The 16,690-nt window shown below is 48.9% G+C and overlaps 2 protein-coding genes across 3 annotated transcripts; one reads left to right on the forward strand and one right to left on the reverse strand.

The window, feature by feature from the left end:
• The first annotated feature begins 7,735 nt into the window (after positions 1-7,735).
• LOC123096336 (mitogen-activated protein kinase kinase kinase 3) lies at positions 7,736-12,250 on the forward strand. 2 transcript variants are annotated; one of them, XM_044518039.1, is made up of 11 exons: positions 7,736-8,247; positions 9,216-9,692; positions 9,794-9,881; positions 9,973-10,035; positions 10,323-10,483; positions 10,581-10,656; positions 10,743-10,802; positions 10,877-10,984; positions 11,067-11,309; positions 11,488-11,618; positions 11,708-12,250. In XM_044518039.1, exons 1-11 carry the CDS (start codon positions 7,916-7,918, stop codon positions 11,958-11,960), a joined length of 1,992 nt encoding a protein of 663 aa, XP_044373974.1. In that variant the 5' UTR covers positions 7,736-7,915; the 3' UTR covers positions 11,961-12,250. The 2 variants fall into 2 exon arrangements, with proteins under 2 accessions (XP_044373974.1, XP_044373975.1); XM_044518040.1 differs by having other exon boundaries at positions 11,711-12,250.
• On the reverse strand, positions 12,170-13,720 carry LOC123096337 (uncharacterized). Its single transcript, XM_044518041.1, has one exon. The coding sequence runs from the start codon at positions 13,592-13,594 to the stop codon at positions 12,302-12,304; it is 1,293 nt and encodes a 430-aa protein (XP_044373976.1). The 5' UTR covers positions 13,595-13,720; the 3' UTR covers positions 12,170-12,301.
• Positions 13,721-16,690: the final 2,970 nt, after the last annotated feature.

Here is a 16,690-nt window from a genome sequence, read left to right on the forward strand (position 1 = left end):
ATCTATTTCCACAACAAATTGTTTGGAATAATCATGCAGGTCTAAGACTGGAGCATTGGTGAGTATCTGTTTAAGTGTAGAGAAAGCAGTCTCAGTGATCGAGGTCCATAGGAATGGCACTCCCTTCTTAAGAAGTTCTGTCAAGGGTTACTAATAATGCTATAGTTTCTGATCAATTTTCTGTAATAACCAGTGAGGCCCAAACAACCCCTGACCTCCTTCACATTAGTTGGGGTAGGCCACTTCTGGACAACAACAATTTTAGTATTGTCAGTTGAGACACCCTTGTCACTGATAACATGGCCCAGAAAAGCAATTTCTTATTGGGCAGATGCACATTTGCTCAATTTTACCTTCCACTGTTTCTGTTGCAGAATACTCAGAACTTGCTCCAAGTGCTTCAGGTGATCCAGGAATGTTTTGTTGAACACTAAAATATCATCAAAATATACCACTGCACTTTCCCTGGAGACTGGGGCTAGATCACTGTTCATGGCTCCTTGGAATGTATTTGGTCCACCAGTTAAACCAAAGGCTAAAACAAGGAACTTGTAGTGGCCACAGTGAGTTTGGAAAGCAGTTTTGAATTTTCCCCTGGAGCCAGTCTGATTTGGTGATAACCAGCCTTGAGATCTAGCTTAGAAAGCCAGCGAGCTCCAGCTAATTCCTCTAATAATTCTTCAATCACTAGAATTGGGTACTTGCCTTTAATAGTTAGTGCATTCACATGTCTGAAATCTATTACCAGTCTCCAAGTGCCTTCCTCCTTCTTTTTGACCATGAGAGCAGGTAAAGAGAAGGGACTCTTGCTAGGCCTAATCATTCCATTTTTCAGTAGTTCAGCCACTTGTTTTTCCATCTCAATTTTCAGGTGTGGAGCAATTCGGTATGGTCTAATGGAAACTGGCCGAGCTCCTGGCACTAGTGGAATTGAGTGATCAAATTCTCTCCTAGGTGGCAGTCCAACAGGATCAGTGAACACCTCCTGATATTTGTCCAATAAAGCTTGTATTTCAGGTCGGTATGTAGTAACTTCTTCAGTTTCTATGGCATAGATTGCAATAACTGTGAAACCACACTCCTCTGGGAGTTCCCCTTGCAGGGTGACAGTTTTAGCCTTGTACTGGAAGGACAAACCACTTTTGTTCCCAGTCAACCTGCATGGGACTGTGGCGAGCTAGCCAGTCCAGTCCTAGTATTCCATCATAGATTCCCAGCTGCAACAACCTAAAATCAGTGTAGAACTCATTACCCTGGCAGTTCCAGAGACACTGCTTGACTTGCTTATCACACTGGAGTTTACCACCACCTGCAGCTAAAACGGATACTTGCTTGATTGCCTTAACATTGCCCAAAATGGAAAGCCACTTGTTGTTGAGGAAGGAATGTGTGCTGCCAGAGTCAACTAAGAACTGCATAACAATGCCTTGCATCTGTACTGACAATTTAAAGGACATGGTGGTAGGTCCCTGTTCACAAGCAGAAGCTGAAATAAGCATGAGGTTATCAGAATCATTATCAGTGTTGTCAGGAGAAGTTGTAGTTGGGCCCTGGAGTTGTTCAATTAACTCTTGCACTACATGTAACTGCACTGCTGACTTGCATTGATGGTCCTTAGGCCATTTCTCTCCACAAATAAAACACAAGCCCTTGGCCTTCCTATAATTTCTCAGATTAACCCACTTCTCATCAGTAGTGCCGTGTTTAGAGCTGTCATAGTTCCTCCTGTCCTCGGTACTGCGCGCTCTAGAGCTAGTGATAATGACAGGGGCAGTAATTCTCTTACTGTTGCCTAGCAACTGTAGACCCGTGCTCTCCCCCAACTCCTCATGCAGGAGAGCCAATTCGTAGGCTATGTCCAGATCATGGGGTTTCTGCATTGCGATGGCAATCCGTACTCCAGGTTTAAGGCCATCAATGAATCAGGTAGTGTAGTGTAGTGCATCTGGATTGTCCTCGTATGCCGTCAACTGATCATAGAGTTCGGCGAACTGATCCACATATTCTTCCACACTGCCAGTCTGTGCGATTCTGAACATTTTCCTCAACAAATTCTGATGTTGGTTTCTTCCGGACCTGTTCTGCAGAACTTGACAAAATTCAGACCAATTCAGATGAGGGGATCGCCTCTGTATGTATTCCAGTCAGCGGGCAGCAGCACCTTCGAACTGTGATGTTGCATAGGAAACCCATCTGCCATTTGGAGTGCTCCATAGCCTGAAAAGTCTTCGCATCTCGCCTGCCATAACCTGGGATTGGTTCCATCAAATTTGGGCAGCTCAACTCTTGGACCTGAATGGAATTGCTCAACCACTTCTCCAATGGCGAATTCTCTGGGTGACTGCGTGTCGCATGGGGATTGGAGATCCCGCAGCCCTCGCGCTGGGGTGGCACATACAATTGGTGCCCCTTCCCTCTCTGGATCCGGTCCTGGGCTGCGAATTCTGACGGAAAGCCCTCCCGACCTGAGGCCGCATCACGGACTCCGGACGAACTCTCTGGCCTCTGGTCCCCTTCTAACTTGTCGGGACGGTCCATCTCTTGGCGGATCTGCTCCATATCCAGGTTGATCTCGGAACGGACGCCATCGATCCGGGAGGAAATCAGGCAATCCAAGGTGCGTGTTGTGTCCTGCAGTAACTTGGTCATGGATTTGAGCAGGTCGTCGCCATGTACCTTGAAACAGTGGTCGAGGTCGTCGGAGATTGAAGATTTGAGGATCTCGTGGATGTTCCTCCCTTCCGCCGAGAGCTTGTCCATGGCCTCCTCCCGACGACAGAGACGAAGAAGGGTAGCGTGCGAGTGGCGGGGAATCTCCAGGATTGGAACGGCTCTGATGCCAAATGTAAGCACTGGCTAGGGTTCACTCGAATTTCGCCGTAGCCATGAATTATCCTCCCAACCTCCCACACATGGAGCTACAATAGTCAGGCCGAAGCCACCAACTTCAATCCCAAATCTCAGTCTCACACACACACGTGTATATGAATGATGTCGTTACATCCCGTTAACATCCCGTTAACGGGCGCAGTCTGGACCTGCAAGCCACTGGGGAAGGTTACGTTGTCGAGTGGGCCGGGCCTCCGGTCCATGAGCTCGAGTTGTTGTTTCTCGTGTCTTGACTTGATCATCTTCGCTATCAGTCACAGCGCTGGGGCTGCTGACAGGATGGATTAACCGAACAAAGCAGACATGAAATCCGTGAATTCCGGCACAAATGATAGGTGCCAAACGAGGTGTAAGAGATCATTCGTATGATTAGGAGCCGATATGTGTGCATGCGAGTGATTGGGAAGGATCTAGTCGTTGCCAAATTCATGCGAACGAGTAAAGATACCGAAAATATCTCATCCAGTACTATCATGTGGAGCAGCACGTATCATTTTTCCACCCTCGAGACACCAAATGGGCATAGCAGCACCCTGTGCTAGAAGAAGTTTCTCCACGCGCGCGCGGGGGCCGCGGAATTAGGCGGACGGCGACGGCTGCGTGCATATTTCCCATGTGACGCTGATCGAGTTAAAAGCCATCCATCCACGCGAGGGACGACAGCGAGAGATCGGCGCAAGTGGTGCCGTGGTGACGGGTGCGTGGCACGGTGGTGGGCGCGCGGCATCCCTCCACTCACGCTCGCTCCCTCCTCACTCACTCAACCGGCCGGAGGTGACGTGCCACCTGGGCCGGCGCCCGGGCGAAAAGGCAAGACGTACCGAACCAGCCACGAAGCCACGGCGGCGGCCGCTGCACTCCCGCCTGCGTGCGCGCGCGGACGTGCATGAACCTCGCATTCCGCGCCTTGATCGACGCTAAAAATATCGTACTTTGATCTTTTTTCGGGTGATCAAGCGGGGGCGGGAGACGCGACGGCTACTCGAGCTGTTCTCTCTCCCCTATCTACTCCTCTGGGCTGTTCGTTAATTTGGCTGAAGTATGAGTAATATTTTGCTCGCAAAAGATAAATAAAAAAATTGGCGTGCCCATAGGTACTACATCGTCTCGACATATTATTCTTTTTGTGAGTAGACATATTATTATTAATCAACATCGCCACACCTACTAATTAGGTTTTCGTACCGCGTTTAATATATTTTCTTCTTCTTCTTCTTCGATTGTTGTGCAAATTTAATATTTTGCAAAATATCGTCGTGCAAGTTAGAAGTACTGCATCTACGTCGACACAAAGTGAACATTTGTTTTTGCAGCGCCACATCATGAATTCATGCATGTGAGTAATACATTATTTTTTTATTATAGTTCATCCTCCACATTTTGTTAGAAATGACATTTTATCAACTGCAAAAAATTCCTTTTTTATACGCTTCATATTTTTTTATTGTTCTTAAGCCTACATTTGATTTCCATTAGTTTTAGATGTTTTTAGCAACTATTTATGCATTTTTGGCAACAACGCTCGGGGCATCATCTAGTACTCTATGCTGACCAAACATGCCACCTGGGAGTATGTCTCGGGAGATATTAGACATACCATACAACTACCCTGAAAATGTATGGTATAAACAACATATGTTACACAAAATGTATAAACAACATATATTACACAAAATGTATAAATTGCCCTGAAAATGTATGTCCCTGAACGATGCGGCTTATTCGGCAAGTCAGGTGCTCGGCAAACCAAAACACGACGACCACTATCTCGTTGCTCGAAGGCCTTACCATAGAATGCCAAGGCCGCCACCCCATCACCGTCGAGACGCGCCCCAGTGGATGTATAAACTCGTTTTGTTTTTCTAAAGCTGGCCTTTTAGGCTTATGTAAAACTTTTTTAATACTTATCCATGATTTGGTTAGACAACGCAAACAAGTTTTATGTGCAACAGGAATCATGTTTCAGGAAATCTAGTTATAAAACAATTCCTGCATCCAAACAACCCCATATATTAGGTTCAATTTAAACCGGCTTTTAGAGATACAGTTTCGAACAAATTTGAAGGCAACGCATGTTTTGCAATTTCCCTGCAAAAAAAAGAAAAAAAGAAAACGCATGTTTGCAAGAGAAAAAAAAAAGAGGCATGACGAGTAATCCCAGCCTGGGAGACCCTCTCGTGTCACCACTATACATCACCACTAAGGCCAACTTCACTGCGCGACCCTATCTTGTCCGGGTGCGTCCGTTTGAGGTAAAATGGACGAATAGCGCGGCCCAACGTGCGGCCTCAAACGGTCAAATGTCCGGATTCCGTCCGTTTTCGACCCATCCCCGACCCAAACTTGCGCTCGGTTTGGGGTGAAACGGACGCGCGCGGACGGCCTCGACGCACGCCCTTGTCCAATCCGTGGCCCGCCTGTCGAGGACACTAGCAGTCCCTCCGCTCCCAACGCTTCCACCCTCTCTCTCCGCCTCGCCTCGCCGCCGGCGCCGTCACTATTCTCCGGCCGCCTCCTCACCGCGCAGCCCCCGGCCGTCCATACCAAACCACGTCTCGACATGGCCGCCACCACGCCCGCGCTTTCGCCGTAGTTTTGGCCGTCGATCGGAGGAGGTTTGGCCGTCGCCGTCTTTGCCGGTGGCAGAGGGGACACGACCGCCGGCGACGTACCACGGCAGCCGCGGCAGATTCCGACGAGAGCTCCAGAGCGACCAGTAGCCGGCCGGCAACCACCCCTGCTGCGTCGAGGTGATCATCGCGGCCTCTTCGCCGCCACGACGGCAAGGTGTTCGACATTTTGCCAACAAAGGTATAGACAGTGGAGACGAGTTTTTCTTCCATCACTTCCTTTGTTCATCGGATGATTCGTCGTCGGATGATGACGATCTTGTGGTGGCTGCACTGGTCGTTCACGACCATATTCAACGGCAGCTTCCTCGGTACAGGGGTCAGTCCCTGGTCGTGCTCCCAATCTGAACCGCAACAGGGAGAGAGGCCACGCCCTGCTCTATGCCGATTACTTTTCCAACACCCCGCTCTTTAAGCCGGATAAATTTTGTCGCCGTTTTCGAATGGCAAGGCATGTGTTCAATCGTATCCGAGAGGAAGTGGTTGCTCATGACCCATACTTCGAGTGCAAGACGGATGCCCTTGGCAAGCTTGGATTCTCCTCTTACCAGAAATGCACCGCGGCCATCCGCATGCTTGCATATGGAATTCCAAGCGATCTGGTGGATGAGTATGTGCGTATGAGTGAGACAACATGTCTGATGTCAATGTACAAGTTTTGCCAGGCTGTGATGAGGTGTTTGGCCCAGAGTACTTGAGGCAGCCAACTGCAGCTGATACAGAGAGATTGTTGACAACCAACGCAGCTAGAGGCTTTCCAGGCATGCTTGGCAGCATAGATTGTATGCACTGGGAGTGGAAGAACTGTCCATTTGCTTGGCAGGGCTAGTACAAGGGGCATGTCAACGCGTGCACTGTCATATTAGAAGCGGTGGCTTCGCAGGATCTTTGGATATGACATTCTTTCTTCGGCATGGCAGATTCTCACAATGATATCAACGTGCTGCAGCGTTCTCCGGTCTTCGCAAGGCTTGCAGAAGGCCACTCCCCACCTGTCAACTTTGAGATCAACGGCCACCAGTACAACAAGGGATACTATCTAGCTGATGGTATATATCCTCAGTGGTCAACTTTTGTGAAGACAATCTCGAAACCCCAAGGTGAGAAGAGAAAGAGATTTGCCCAAATGCAAGAGAGTGCTAGAAAGGATGTGGAACGTGCTTTTGGTGTGCTTCAATCCCGGTGGGGTATCGTTCGAAACCCTGCCCTGTCATGGGATGAAAGGAAGCTTTGGGAGGTGATAACTGCTTGTGTGATCATGCACAACATGATCGTCGAGGACGAGCGTGATGCGAGTATCTTCGACCAAGGATTTGATTATCAAGGTGAAAATATTGAGCCCCTGCACCAAGACCCGGCCACATTTGAACAATTTGTGCAATTCCACCGTGAGATGCGTGATTGGCACAGTCATTTGAATCTTCAAAATGACTTGGTTGAGCACGTGTGGGATTACATTGGCAACCAATAGACGTATTGGTTCATTTTATGTTCAACTAAGACAATTTCGATTTGGTTATAAAACTTTTTTATTAAGGACAATTTCAATTGGGTTGTAAAACTATTTTAATTTTCAGACAAATATTTGGACGTGCAAACTAGTTTTGATAAGAATATGGACATTTTTGGCCCTGACGGATAGGATGGGGCAAATGGATGCGGCCATGCTGGGCGCACGGCTACCGCATCCCAGGACACGCCCGGACACGACCCCAAATCCCTACCCAAACGGACAGAATTCGGACAAAACGGACGTCCATTTGGGGTCGCGGCGTGGAGTTGGCCTAATAGCATCAATGCTCATTAATCGCTCTGCCGGCAGCCAGTGAGTGATAAAGGAAATAAGACCTCTTCCTGCAGCCGGCAACCACTCCGCTCTGCGTGCTTCTAGCAGCGCGTCCCTCTCGGCCCCACGGACACGTCACGCCACATCCACGCCACCACCTTGTCCGAACATGGTCCCCCGCGCTAGCCGCCCCAACAACTGGCGGGTCCCACCTACCGGTCACAAAAGATCGTGACCCCATCGCTACCCGCCTACGTGTGCAGCTTCCAGGCAGGAGACAGATATCGCTACGCGCACGCACAGGGTGAGGGAGCTCGAGACAACCAACGGAGGCTGCGCAGGTGGGACCAAGCGGGCAGCGCCGCGCGTGGGGCCCGCGGAGGGGACCCCGGTCGTTACAAGAGTCCGCGCCCCCTCTCGCTCCTCGTCTCGTCTCCTCTCCTCTCCTCTCGCGCGTGTACGCCTCTCTGTCTCCCACCCTCCTGCTCCCTCGACGACGATAGCCATTTCACCCCTCTCTCTCTCTCTCCCCCACAGCTCTTCTCTTTGTGGAACAGCCTTCGCGGCCGACCGAGCGCTGCACGGCCTGCGGCGCCGTGCGGGAGGCAGGATGCCGGCGTGGTGGAAGGGCAAGGGCAGGAGCAAGAGCAAGGCGGCGGCGCCGGCGGGGGACGCCGGCACAATTCCGGCCGGGAGGGACGGGGAGAAGGACAGGAAGAACAAGAAGGCGAGCAGCTTCGACGAGGCGCTTATTGGCAGGGAAGGCCGCGGGAAGCAGCTGCAGCAGCCGGCGCCGGCCGTCGGGCACCCGCTGCCGCGGCCGGCGTCCATGCCGTCGGCCTCCGCCCCCGCGTCAGCGTCGGCGTCCGCTTCAAGTGGGGGCAGCTCGTCGCTCGGGTCCTCCGCGGCGTCCGACGAGCCGCTGGATCTCGGAATTTACAGGTGAGAGGCAGCGCCATACTGATCACCACCAGAGTACATACTAGTTGGTCCGGTAGTTAATCTGCCGAGTTTGGGTGGTTGGTTGGTTGCTTCACACACAGGCTAAAAGTTCGAGAGCTTTTGCTCGTGCTCTCGTGTTGAATTCGGTGTAAAGTTTTCGTTTTGGGGCGCTAGGCGTGTCGTACTAGTTGCTGTTCTGCTGAATTATTATTCTTACTCTTTTTTGTTGAATATGCCGTCAGTAGGCAAATTCGAGGTGGTGCTGAGCTGTTCTTGACATCTGTTTGGGTTTCAGATTAGGTTTTTGTGGCTGCTTTGCTCGGAGATGTTTCTCTGGTTTTACTCCCGAAAGTTATGTGTCCATGCTCTGATTTATTCTTTGATTAGTTGGCGGATGAATCCAATTGGAACCGGATTCTGCTGCCCTGTTAGCCTGAAGGAAAAATGGATCTCCTTGAATCTTTGATTCATATCCTTTTTTATACAATTCAGGCTATTGCCTGGGCTTTGTTCGATGGGTTTGGTTTTGTTGTCAACAGAGATGAAAACTTGTTTTCTTGGTTGCAACACTGAATCCTTATCGTTTGGATCTCCGTTTGCGTTTGGTACTGGATTAGTGATGTCTTTACGGTGATTTTTCGTTGCTGTTTTAACTGTTGTTCGATTAATTTTTCAAGGCAGTTCCATCAGCCGATTTGCAAATCTCATCTGGAATTTGTTATTGTGTAAATTAATCTCGAACTCTGTGGCCCAACTTATCGCCGTGTGCTACAAGCATAGGCGACAATGCTTGTTGACCTTTTCTTCTTTCGAATAAAGAATATTACTAAACGACATTCCTTCAATCCCAATTATGTGTTAAGATATGATAGCTCTAGAATGCTTTAAAAAAATGTACTAATGATGCCAAGTGATTGGTTCATAGATGTGCGTTTCAACTGACTTGATTTCCATGCTTAATTCAATAGGATATCAGATGCAAATAGAACACCGGCCATTGATTCTCGGAAACAAAGTCTTGTGCTAGAAGAAGGGCGCTTTGTCGTAAATAATCTGGCTTCGGAGAATAACAGATCGTGTGAACCCTCAGTTTCTCCACGGAAAGAATTTCAACCCAACATTTTGGATCTTCCAAGTGATCGAACGACGTACTGTCATGGTCGAAAATCGACAGAAATTGTGTTTGCTACACGGATGCCGAACTCTCCCCCTAGTTCAAGAGGCAAACATTGTCCAACGTCACCTGTGCATTCAAGAGCATTTGGGCAATGCCCAGGATCCCCTACTGCGTGGCAAGATGATGCACGGAACTCAAGCTCACCACACCCACTTCCTCTTCCTCCAGGCTCCCCGTGCACATCTTCCCGTTCCCTCCATTCACAATGGAAGAAGGGGAAGTTGTTAGGCAGTGGTACATTTGGGCAAGTATACCTCGGATTCAACAGGTTCGCAGTTTGATGCTAGAGCCTTCTATTTTCTCCTCTTCTTCAGCAACTGAACCTTCCCTTTGTACAGTATACTTAACTGCACTCTAAATGTAATGCAGCGAAGGTGGCCAAATGTGTGCAATTAAAGAGGTTAAGGTTATTGCTGATGATTCAAACTCAAAAGAGTGTCTGAGGCAGCTAAATCAGGTATCATCTTTGGAGCATATTGTCTTAGTCAGCATCATTCTCATGTAACGGAAGTTAGTTCTTTCATACTGACACTGCTCTTTATTGACAGGAAATGCTTCTCCTGAATCAGCTTTCGCATCCAAATATTGTGCAGTACTATGGCAGCGAACTGGTAAATACAAAACATATGACGATCTTCCATGCTTTATTCTCGATCGAACATGTAACATTATCATCAATTTTATTCGCAAATAAATAAATAAATTATCCAAGCAATCACAGTCACTATAATATTTTATCTGAAAGTTAGGTGGTGCTGCAATGGTTACTTCGTTAGATACATTAGAATATTTATTTCCAATCATAAACCAGTAAACAACTGTAGTGCAAACAATGAAGTGTACCATTTTATTTGCAGATTTACCCTTTTGCCTGAATAAGTTTCATATTGCAATGCAGTCTAGTGAAACACTCTCAGTCTATCTTGAGTTTGTTTCTGGGGGCTCTATACATAAGTTGCTTCAAGAATATGGTCCATTTGGGGAGACCATCCTCCGGAACTACACTGCACAGATCCTTTCTGGCCTTGCATACTTGCATGGGCGGAATACAGTGCACAGGTACTGGGCAATCATCAAAGTAAATAGAATAGGATGGCCATTTATTTTTGAAAAATATCACGGCTTTTTTATTGATGAAAACTTACCTTTGTCACAGGGATATCAAAGGAGCAAATATACTTGTAGATCCTAATGGTGACATCAAACTTGCAGATTTCGGTATGGCCAAGCATGTAAGTACTAATACTGTGTCAATGATCTGACATTTATTTTATTTACACAAACATCAGTTGGTTAAATGTGGATTTTATTTATACAGATATCAGCATACACATCCATCAAATCTTTCAAAGGAAGCCCCTACTGGATGGCTCCAGAGGTAAGGCTACTGCAATTTTCCCATGTATTTTCCCTTGTTAGTTTAGCACCAACTGATATCTATTTATTCCCCAGGTTATCATGAATACCAATGGATATAGCCTTTCAGTGGACATTTGGAGCCTTGGCTGCACCATTCTTGAGATGGCAACTGCAAGGCCTCCATGGAGTCAGTACGAAGGGGTGAGTGTTATGACAATTTTATATAGCTATGGTGGTTGTTCTTCTGATGATTGTCTGCTAAGCTTTGTAATCGATTTCACAGGTGGCTGCAATATTCAAAATTGGAAACAGCAAAGACATACCTGATATCCCAGATCATCTTTCTTCTGAAGCGAAAAGCTTTTTGAAACTCTGCTTGCAGCGCGATCCTGCTGCGCGCCCAACTGCTGCGCAATTAATAGAACATCCTTGGGTGAAGGACCAAGCTTCAGTCAGGTCCTCTAGGTCTGGCTCTGGCATTACTAGGGATATGTTCTCAACTTCCACTGATGGCAGCAAAGCCACGGTACGTCTACAGTCTATGACTATGCACTGTCAAATAGTGGTCTATATTATGAAATCCGCCTGTGCTTGTGCTATGTATGATAACCAGTTATGGCCGGATGACATTATCTCTCATATTAGTTAGCCTCAATATTGAGTGTGGTGTCCTTTAATTTCTAACCACTATGATCAAATTTCAGGTAAAGACAAGCATCGAGTTGTCATCCTACAGAAGCTTATCACCTCTACGAGATACTAATCTCAGGATGAGAAACTTAGTGGTGCCAGCATCTTCTATTCCTTCGATATCAACTCACAGGGCCTCTGCCATGTATGTTCTCGTTCACTAATTTTGCTAAAAATATGGTAAATTACGTCTCTTCCATTGTCTAACAGAATCTGGTAATCTGATTTGTCCAGCAGCGCATCCAATGTGCGTATGAACATGTCCCTGCCCGTCTCGCCGTGCACTAGCCCGTTACGGCAGTACAGGCAGTCGAACCGGAGTTGTTTGCCATCACCTCCGCATCCAGCATATTCGGCTGGAGCAGCCAACTACAGCCCTATCAACAATGTGCTGTACCCTACGCGGCCAAGCAACTATCTCACAGACCCGTGGCTCGAAACCCCTCGCCAGAAAACACAAACATTTGATTCTCCAAGAAGATTGTAAAAATTCCAATCATACATGTTTTGTATACTGGAAGAATATATACTCCATAAGTTAAGGTGTTAGAACTTAGGAGGACAAAGGTGTACTTTTTGCTTTCTGTTTAGCCCTTTCTGTATGTATCTCCCCTCAGGATACAGTTGCCTCGTCCTTTGTACAAATTCAGAAAATGAGATGTAGTGAAAAACAATAGCATTTTTGTTCAGAAAAAGAGAGAATGGCATTTCAGGCTGTACCTGTATTTGCTGTGTCCCTCGTATGATCAGTTTTGAATGAATACAGGTTTCTACTAATCTTCAGAAGCTCGGTGATTTACAGATAAGGTGTTACGAATTTGGAGAAAATCAGGGCAGCTTTATCTGATGCACTTTGAAAACATCCCCTCTGTATGTCACCGTCTTCTCCTCAACACCAAGGCCCCACAGATGCCCTTGCAGCTTCAGTACTCCCTTGGCACCCTCACCTTTCTTGACGACGATATCGTTGCTAGTCCCAGTGTCAGTATTTGCTGCTTCCCAGACAAAGCTGAAGACACGGAGAGCGCGGCTCAGCTGCTTGATGCCGCTCCGGACCGCGAGTTCATCGCCGTCGACGAGGAATTTCACGGCGTGTATGGTGACATTCTTGCCTTCCTTGCCGGACAGGCATTTGCCGATATGCACCTCGATGTCCCGGACAGTGCCGTAGAGGTAGAAGAGCAGCAGCGTGTAGAGGTCCCGGGACGAGTGCCCCAGGTTCTTGGACAGATTCCTCTGCACCAGGCAGTCCTGGTGGCGCGCCTCCTTGAAGGCGATGTCCCTCTCGACAATGATGTCGCGTATCTGGTACAGCCCCTCCTTCATGGCCTCCACCTTCTGCGCGTGCCCGGCTAGCCGCTCGTCGGTTGCCAGGCTCTTCCCCAGGTCCGTGAACATGTCCAGTACTTCTTGCCATGTCTTTGCCGGCGGCGGCGCAGGGGACGGCCTCCTGTACGGCGTTGGGCGCATCCAGGACGGCGAGGCGGAGGTCGCCGCGTCCGCGGTCTCCGACAGGAAGCTGGCGCAGGCCGATGCGATCTGTTCGGCCATCCGAATCGCCTGGGACGGGGGCTCCAGCGCGCCCATGTCTGCTCGAAGGTCCCTGAGCACCTCCTCCAGCGCGCCGCGCCAGACGTGGTGCTGCGTCACCTGCGGGCAGACCGTCAGCCGCACGTTCTTCCGCCGCTGCGCTGACACGCCGAGAACGTCGCAGACCTTCGTGAGCGAGCTCAGCGCCGTCGTCTTGAGCGGCGGCCCGCGCCGGGTCGCGGCGAACTCACCCGCGAGGGCGTCGAAGTGCTCCACCCGGGCGAGGGCGTGCACATCGGTGACAAGGGATCCTGTCGCGGCGTCCCGCAGGTCGCCATCTACGAGGTCGACGCCTTGGAGCGACCCCGCGAGACGGAGCAGCCTGGCGTAGGCGGCCGGGTACCAGCCCCGGGACGGCGGGACGCGCTCTTGCTCCTCCTCGGAGGCCGGACCAGGCACGAAGTGGACCCCTCTGGTACCGACGCCCATGCCAGTCCCGCCCAACGAGAGCGCGCGGAGTACGGCATCCGTGTGTAGCACGGGCTTAAGCTTAGCGCGGCATTTCGTCGAACACCTTGTGAGCAGCGTCATTGCGCAAGCCTGTGCGTCGCCTGGAATTTCCACTGTAACGGGAACACACGTTACGTTTGGTGTTCTGAGTAGTAAATGATCCCTGGGTGGCGATTAAATAGCCGGCCCAAATCGAGATCAGTGACCCTGCCAGCCGCACTCATTCTGTGCATACGAAAACCGAACAAAAAACCATACCGAAAATAAACTGAACCGAACCAATTTTATGGTTTTTATGATTTCTGATTTCGATATGGTATAAACTTTTCATACCGATTTAAACTTTGGTTTTTATGATATATACCGAAAAACCGAACGGTTAACCGAATAAACCGAAGTAAAAATAAATTTATATTTCTTGAGATGAGCAACTATACAAGTTGTCATTTTTCTTGTACATGAGTCAAATTCCCTACTAAACAAATATTTTTTCTTGTAACATAGTCATTTTTCTCTTTTTAAAATGCTAAGCACGTCCATAATCATCAATAGATGAATCAATGCATGCATATATACTCACATATATAGTTATATACTATTTACATATATAGTTATATACTATTTGTGTAAAATAGTATGTATTCTGAGTCATAAATTTGCAAATTATTATTACGTCATTTTCAAATTCGCGTCAACTTTCATTATTATGGTATATATCGAAATAATTTGGTATATACCAAAACCGAATCGTATTTTAATTTCGTATCATATTTACCGAAGTATTAATACCGTACAAACCAAAAAACCATATAAACCGAGCCATGTAAACCAATAAACCGAACGCACAGAGAAAAGCCACACTATTCGTTCGTTGTATGCCGTACGATCAGCGTGAGGGTCGTCTTCTTCCCCGTGCAAGAAAAGAAAAAAAACCCTCTCTCTCCTCTGTCTTCCATCTCACACGTGCCCCGCCTCACACCATGATGTTAGCCCTGCGGGCTCCTGCACGCTCGCTTTTGCCGCTCCATCGTCGGCCTACTCGTCGCTCGTAGCATAGGCCGCATGTGACGCCCGGATAATTAAGCTACAGTAATTCCACGCTAATGATGCCACGTCACCTCGGTTACTGTTGTTAATCTCGCGATGGTCCAAAAAGATTCAAATTCAAATTTAAAATAAAGACAAACATCAAAAGTTTTCAAACATCAAAACAAAAATGTTCAAACTGGGACAAATAAATCCTAAGTAATAATGATGGAGAGACCACACTTGTATAAAATGTGTAAATACTCAAAAATGATTAAAATAGTAGCAAAAACAATTAGTTAAATGATTATAAAATAATAAACAATTACAAACTATTTTATATTAGGTGCCAAGTTAATTGTGGTAGTGACATAAGTATTAATAATATTTTAGGTACAACTTGGGTATTTCATAAAACAAAAGAAATTAATAAAACAGAAAATAAGAAATAAAAGAAAGTACTCCCTCCGTTCCTAAATATTTGTTTTTCTAGAGATTTCAAATGGTCACCACATACGGATGTATATAGACATATTTTAGAGTGTAGATTCACTCATTTTGTTCCGTATGTAGTCACCATTTGAAACCTCTAGAAAGACAAATATTTAGGAACGGAGGGAGTAGAAACTAAGAAAAACAAAGAAAACACGCCCCACTGGCCCAACTGGGCTATGGCCCAGCCGACCGCTCACCAGGGCGGCCCACATCCCCTCCTACTAACCCCCACACCCCTTTCCCAAACCCTAGCCCGATCCCCTTTCCCCCCGTCGCCTCTCCCTCCCCCGATCCAGATCGGGATCAGGGGCATCGGCCCCAACCCCCGATGCTGATCGTTGCCGCCGCCCGGAATGCCCCTCGCCGCCTCGACCTCGTCTTCGCCCGTCGCCACCCCGTCCGTCGCCGTCCGCAGCACTACCTCACCGGCGCCTCATCCCCACCGGCCTGCTTCCTTCTTCGTCGTCGTCTCCGACCACCACCCCGAGCACCGCTGCCCGAACCCCTACCGGCCCCGTGAGCACGCGCCCCTCCCTCCTCTCTCTCCCTCGCCCCGACGTGCTCCTCCGCGCGCACCCGTGCCGACCACGCGCTACCGCACCGTCCGCTCCGCGCCCCCCAGCACGAGCCCTCGCGCACGCGCGCTCGCGGCGACCGCGCCCCACCTGCGCCTGGCCTCGCGCGCTGCCGTGCCTCGCCGCACCCACGACCATGCCCCTTGCCCGCGCTGTGGCCGCCGCTGCGCTCTGCGCCTCCTCTCCACTCTTTGACGCCATGCACCGTGGCCTCTACTTCGCCTCGCTGCGCCCCCTGCCCGTTCTTTGCCGTGTCCGACCGCGGTTGGCAGCGCGCGCTCGCGCTGACACTCCCCGTCACCGCTCCCGCTCGTGCATCCGCCCGCTGCTGCACTCACCGGCGCCGCCGCTCAGCTCCACTCCCTCCCTGGCCGTGGCTCCCCGGAGCCGCCCGCGCCTTCGCGCCCCCCTCTGACCCGACTTTCTGCAGCGCCATCGCTGCCGCTACACGCCAGTCGCCGGCGCTCCGGTGGCTCGCCGGAGCCCCGCCTCCCCTGGCCCTGGCCGCCGGCGCCGACGTGCCCCCGCACGCCCAGCGCCCCACGGGCTCGCGCCCGTTCGGGCGCCCAGCCCCGTTGCTCGCCCGTAACCGCTAAGGCCCCCTGGCCCAATGGCAAACGGGCCCCAGCGCCCCAGAACGATTAAAAAAAGAAGATTAAAAAAATATATAATAATAAAAATAATATATTATTTAATTAATTTAACTAACTTAATTAATTATATTAAATTAACCTAATTAATTAGTGTTAATTAATTAAATAGTAATTAGATTAGTTAAACCCTAATTAGCTTAAACAGTCCATGACAGTTGGGACCCACGTCAGTTTGACCAGTCAACACCTCTGTTGACTGCTGACGTCAGCATGCACTGTTCTGGATAATGTTGAATTAAATTAATTAAATAAATCATTAAATCTTTTAAAATTAATATAAAATAAACCGTAGCTCAGATGAAAATACTTTCTACATGAAAGTTGCTCAGAACGACGAGACGAATCAGGATACACAGCCCGTTCGTCCGCCACACACCCCTAGCATATCGAACACCCAACTTTCCTCCTCTGGTACATCTGTCCGAAAA

The sequence above is a fragment of the Triticum aestivum genome, chromosome 4D (assembly GCF_018294505.1).
Source record: "Triticum aestivum cultivar Chinese Spring chromosome 4D, IWGSC CS RefSeq v2.1, whole genome shotgun sequence".
Taxonomy (NCBI): domain Eukaryota; kingdom Viridiplantae; phylum Streptophyta; class Magnoliopsida; order Poales; family Poaceae; genus Triticum; species Triticum aestivum.

Bases quoted from the DNA above. Each gene is read 5' to 3' on its own strand.
- LOC123096336 (XM_044518039.1), top strand. From the start codon at position 7,916: ATGCCGGCGTGGTGGAAGGGCAAGGGCAGGAGCAAGAGCAAGGCGGCG. The intron at 10,484-10,580 runs GTACTGGGCAAT...CCTTTGTCACAG, and splicing joins GGGCGGAATACAGTGCACAG to GGATATCAAAGGAGCAAATA. The intron at 11,310-11,487 runs GTACGTCTACAG...ATCAAATTTCAG, and splicing joins CTGATGGCAGCAAAGCCACG to GTAAAGACAAGCATCGAGTT.
- LOC123096337 (XM_044518041.1), bottom strand. From the start codon at position 13,594: ATGACGCTGCTCACAAGGTGTTCGACGAAATGCCGCGCTAAGCTTAAG.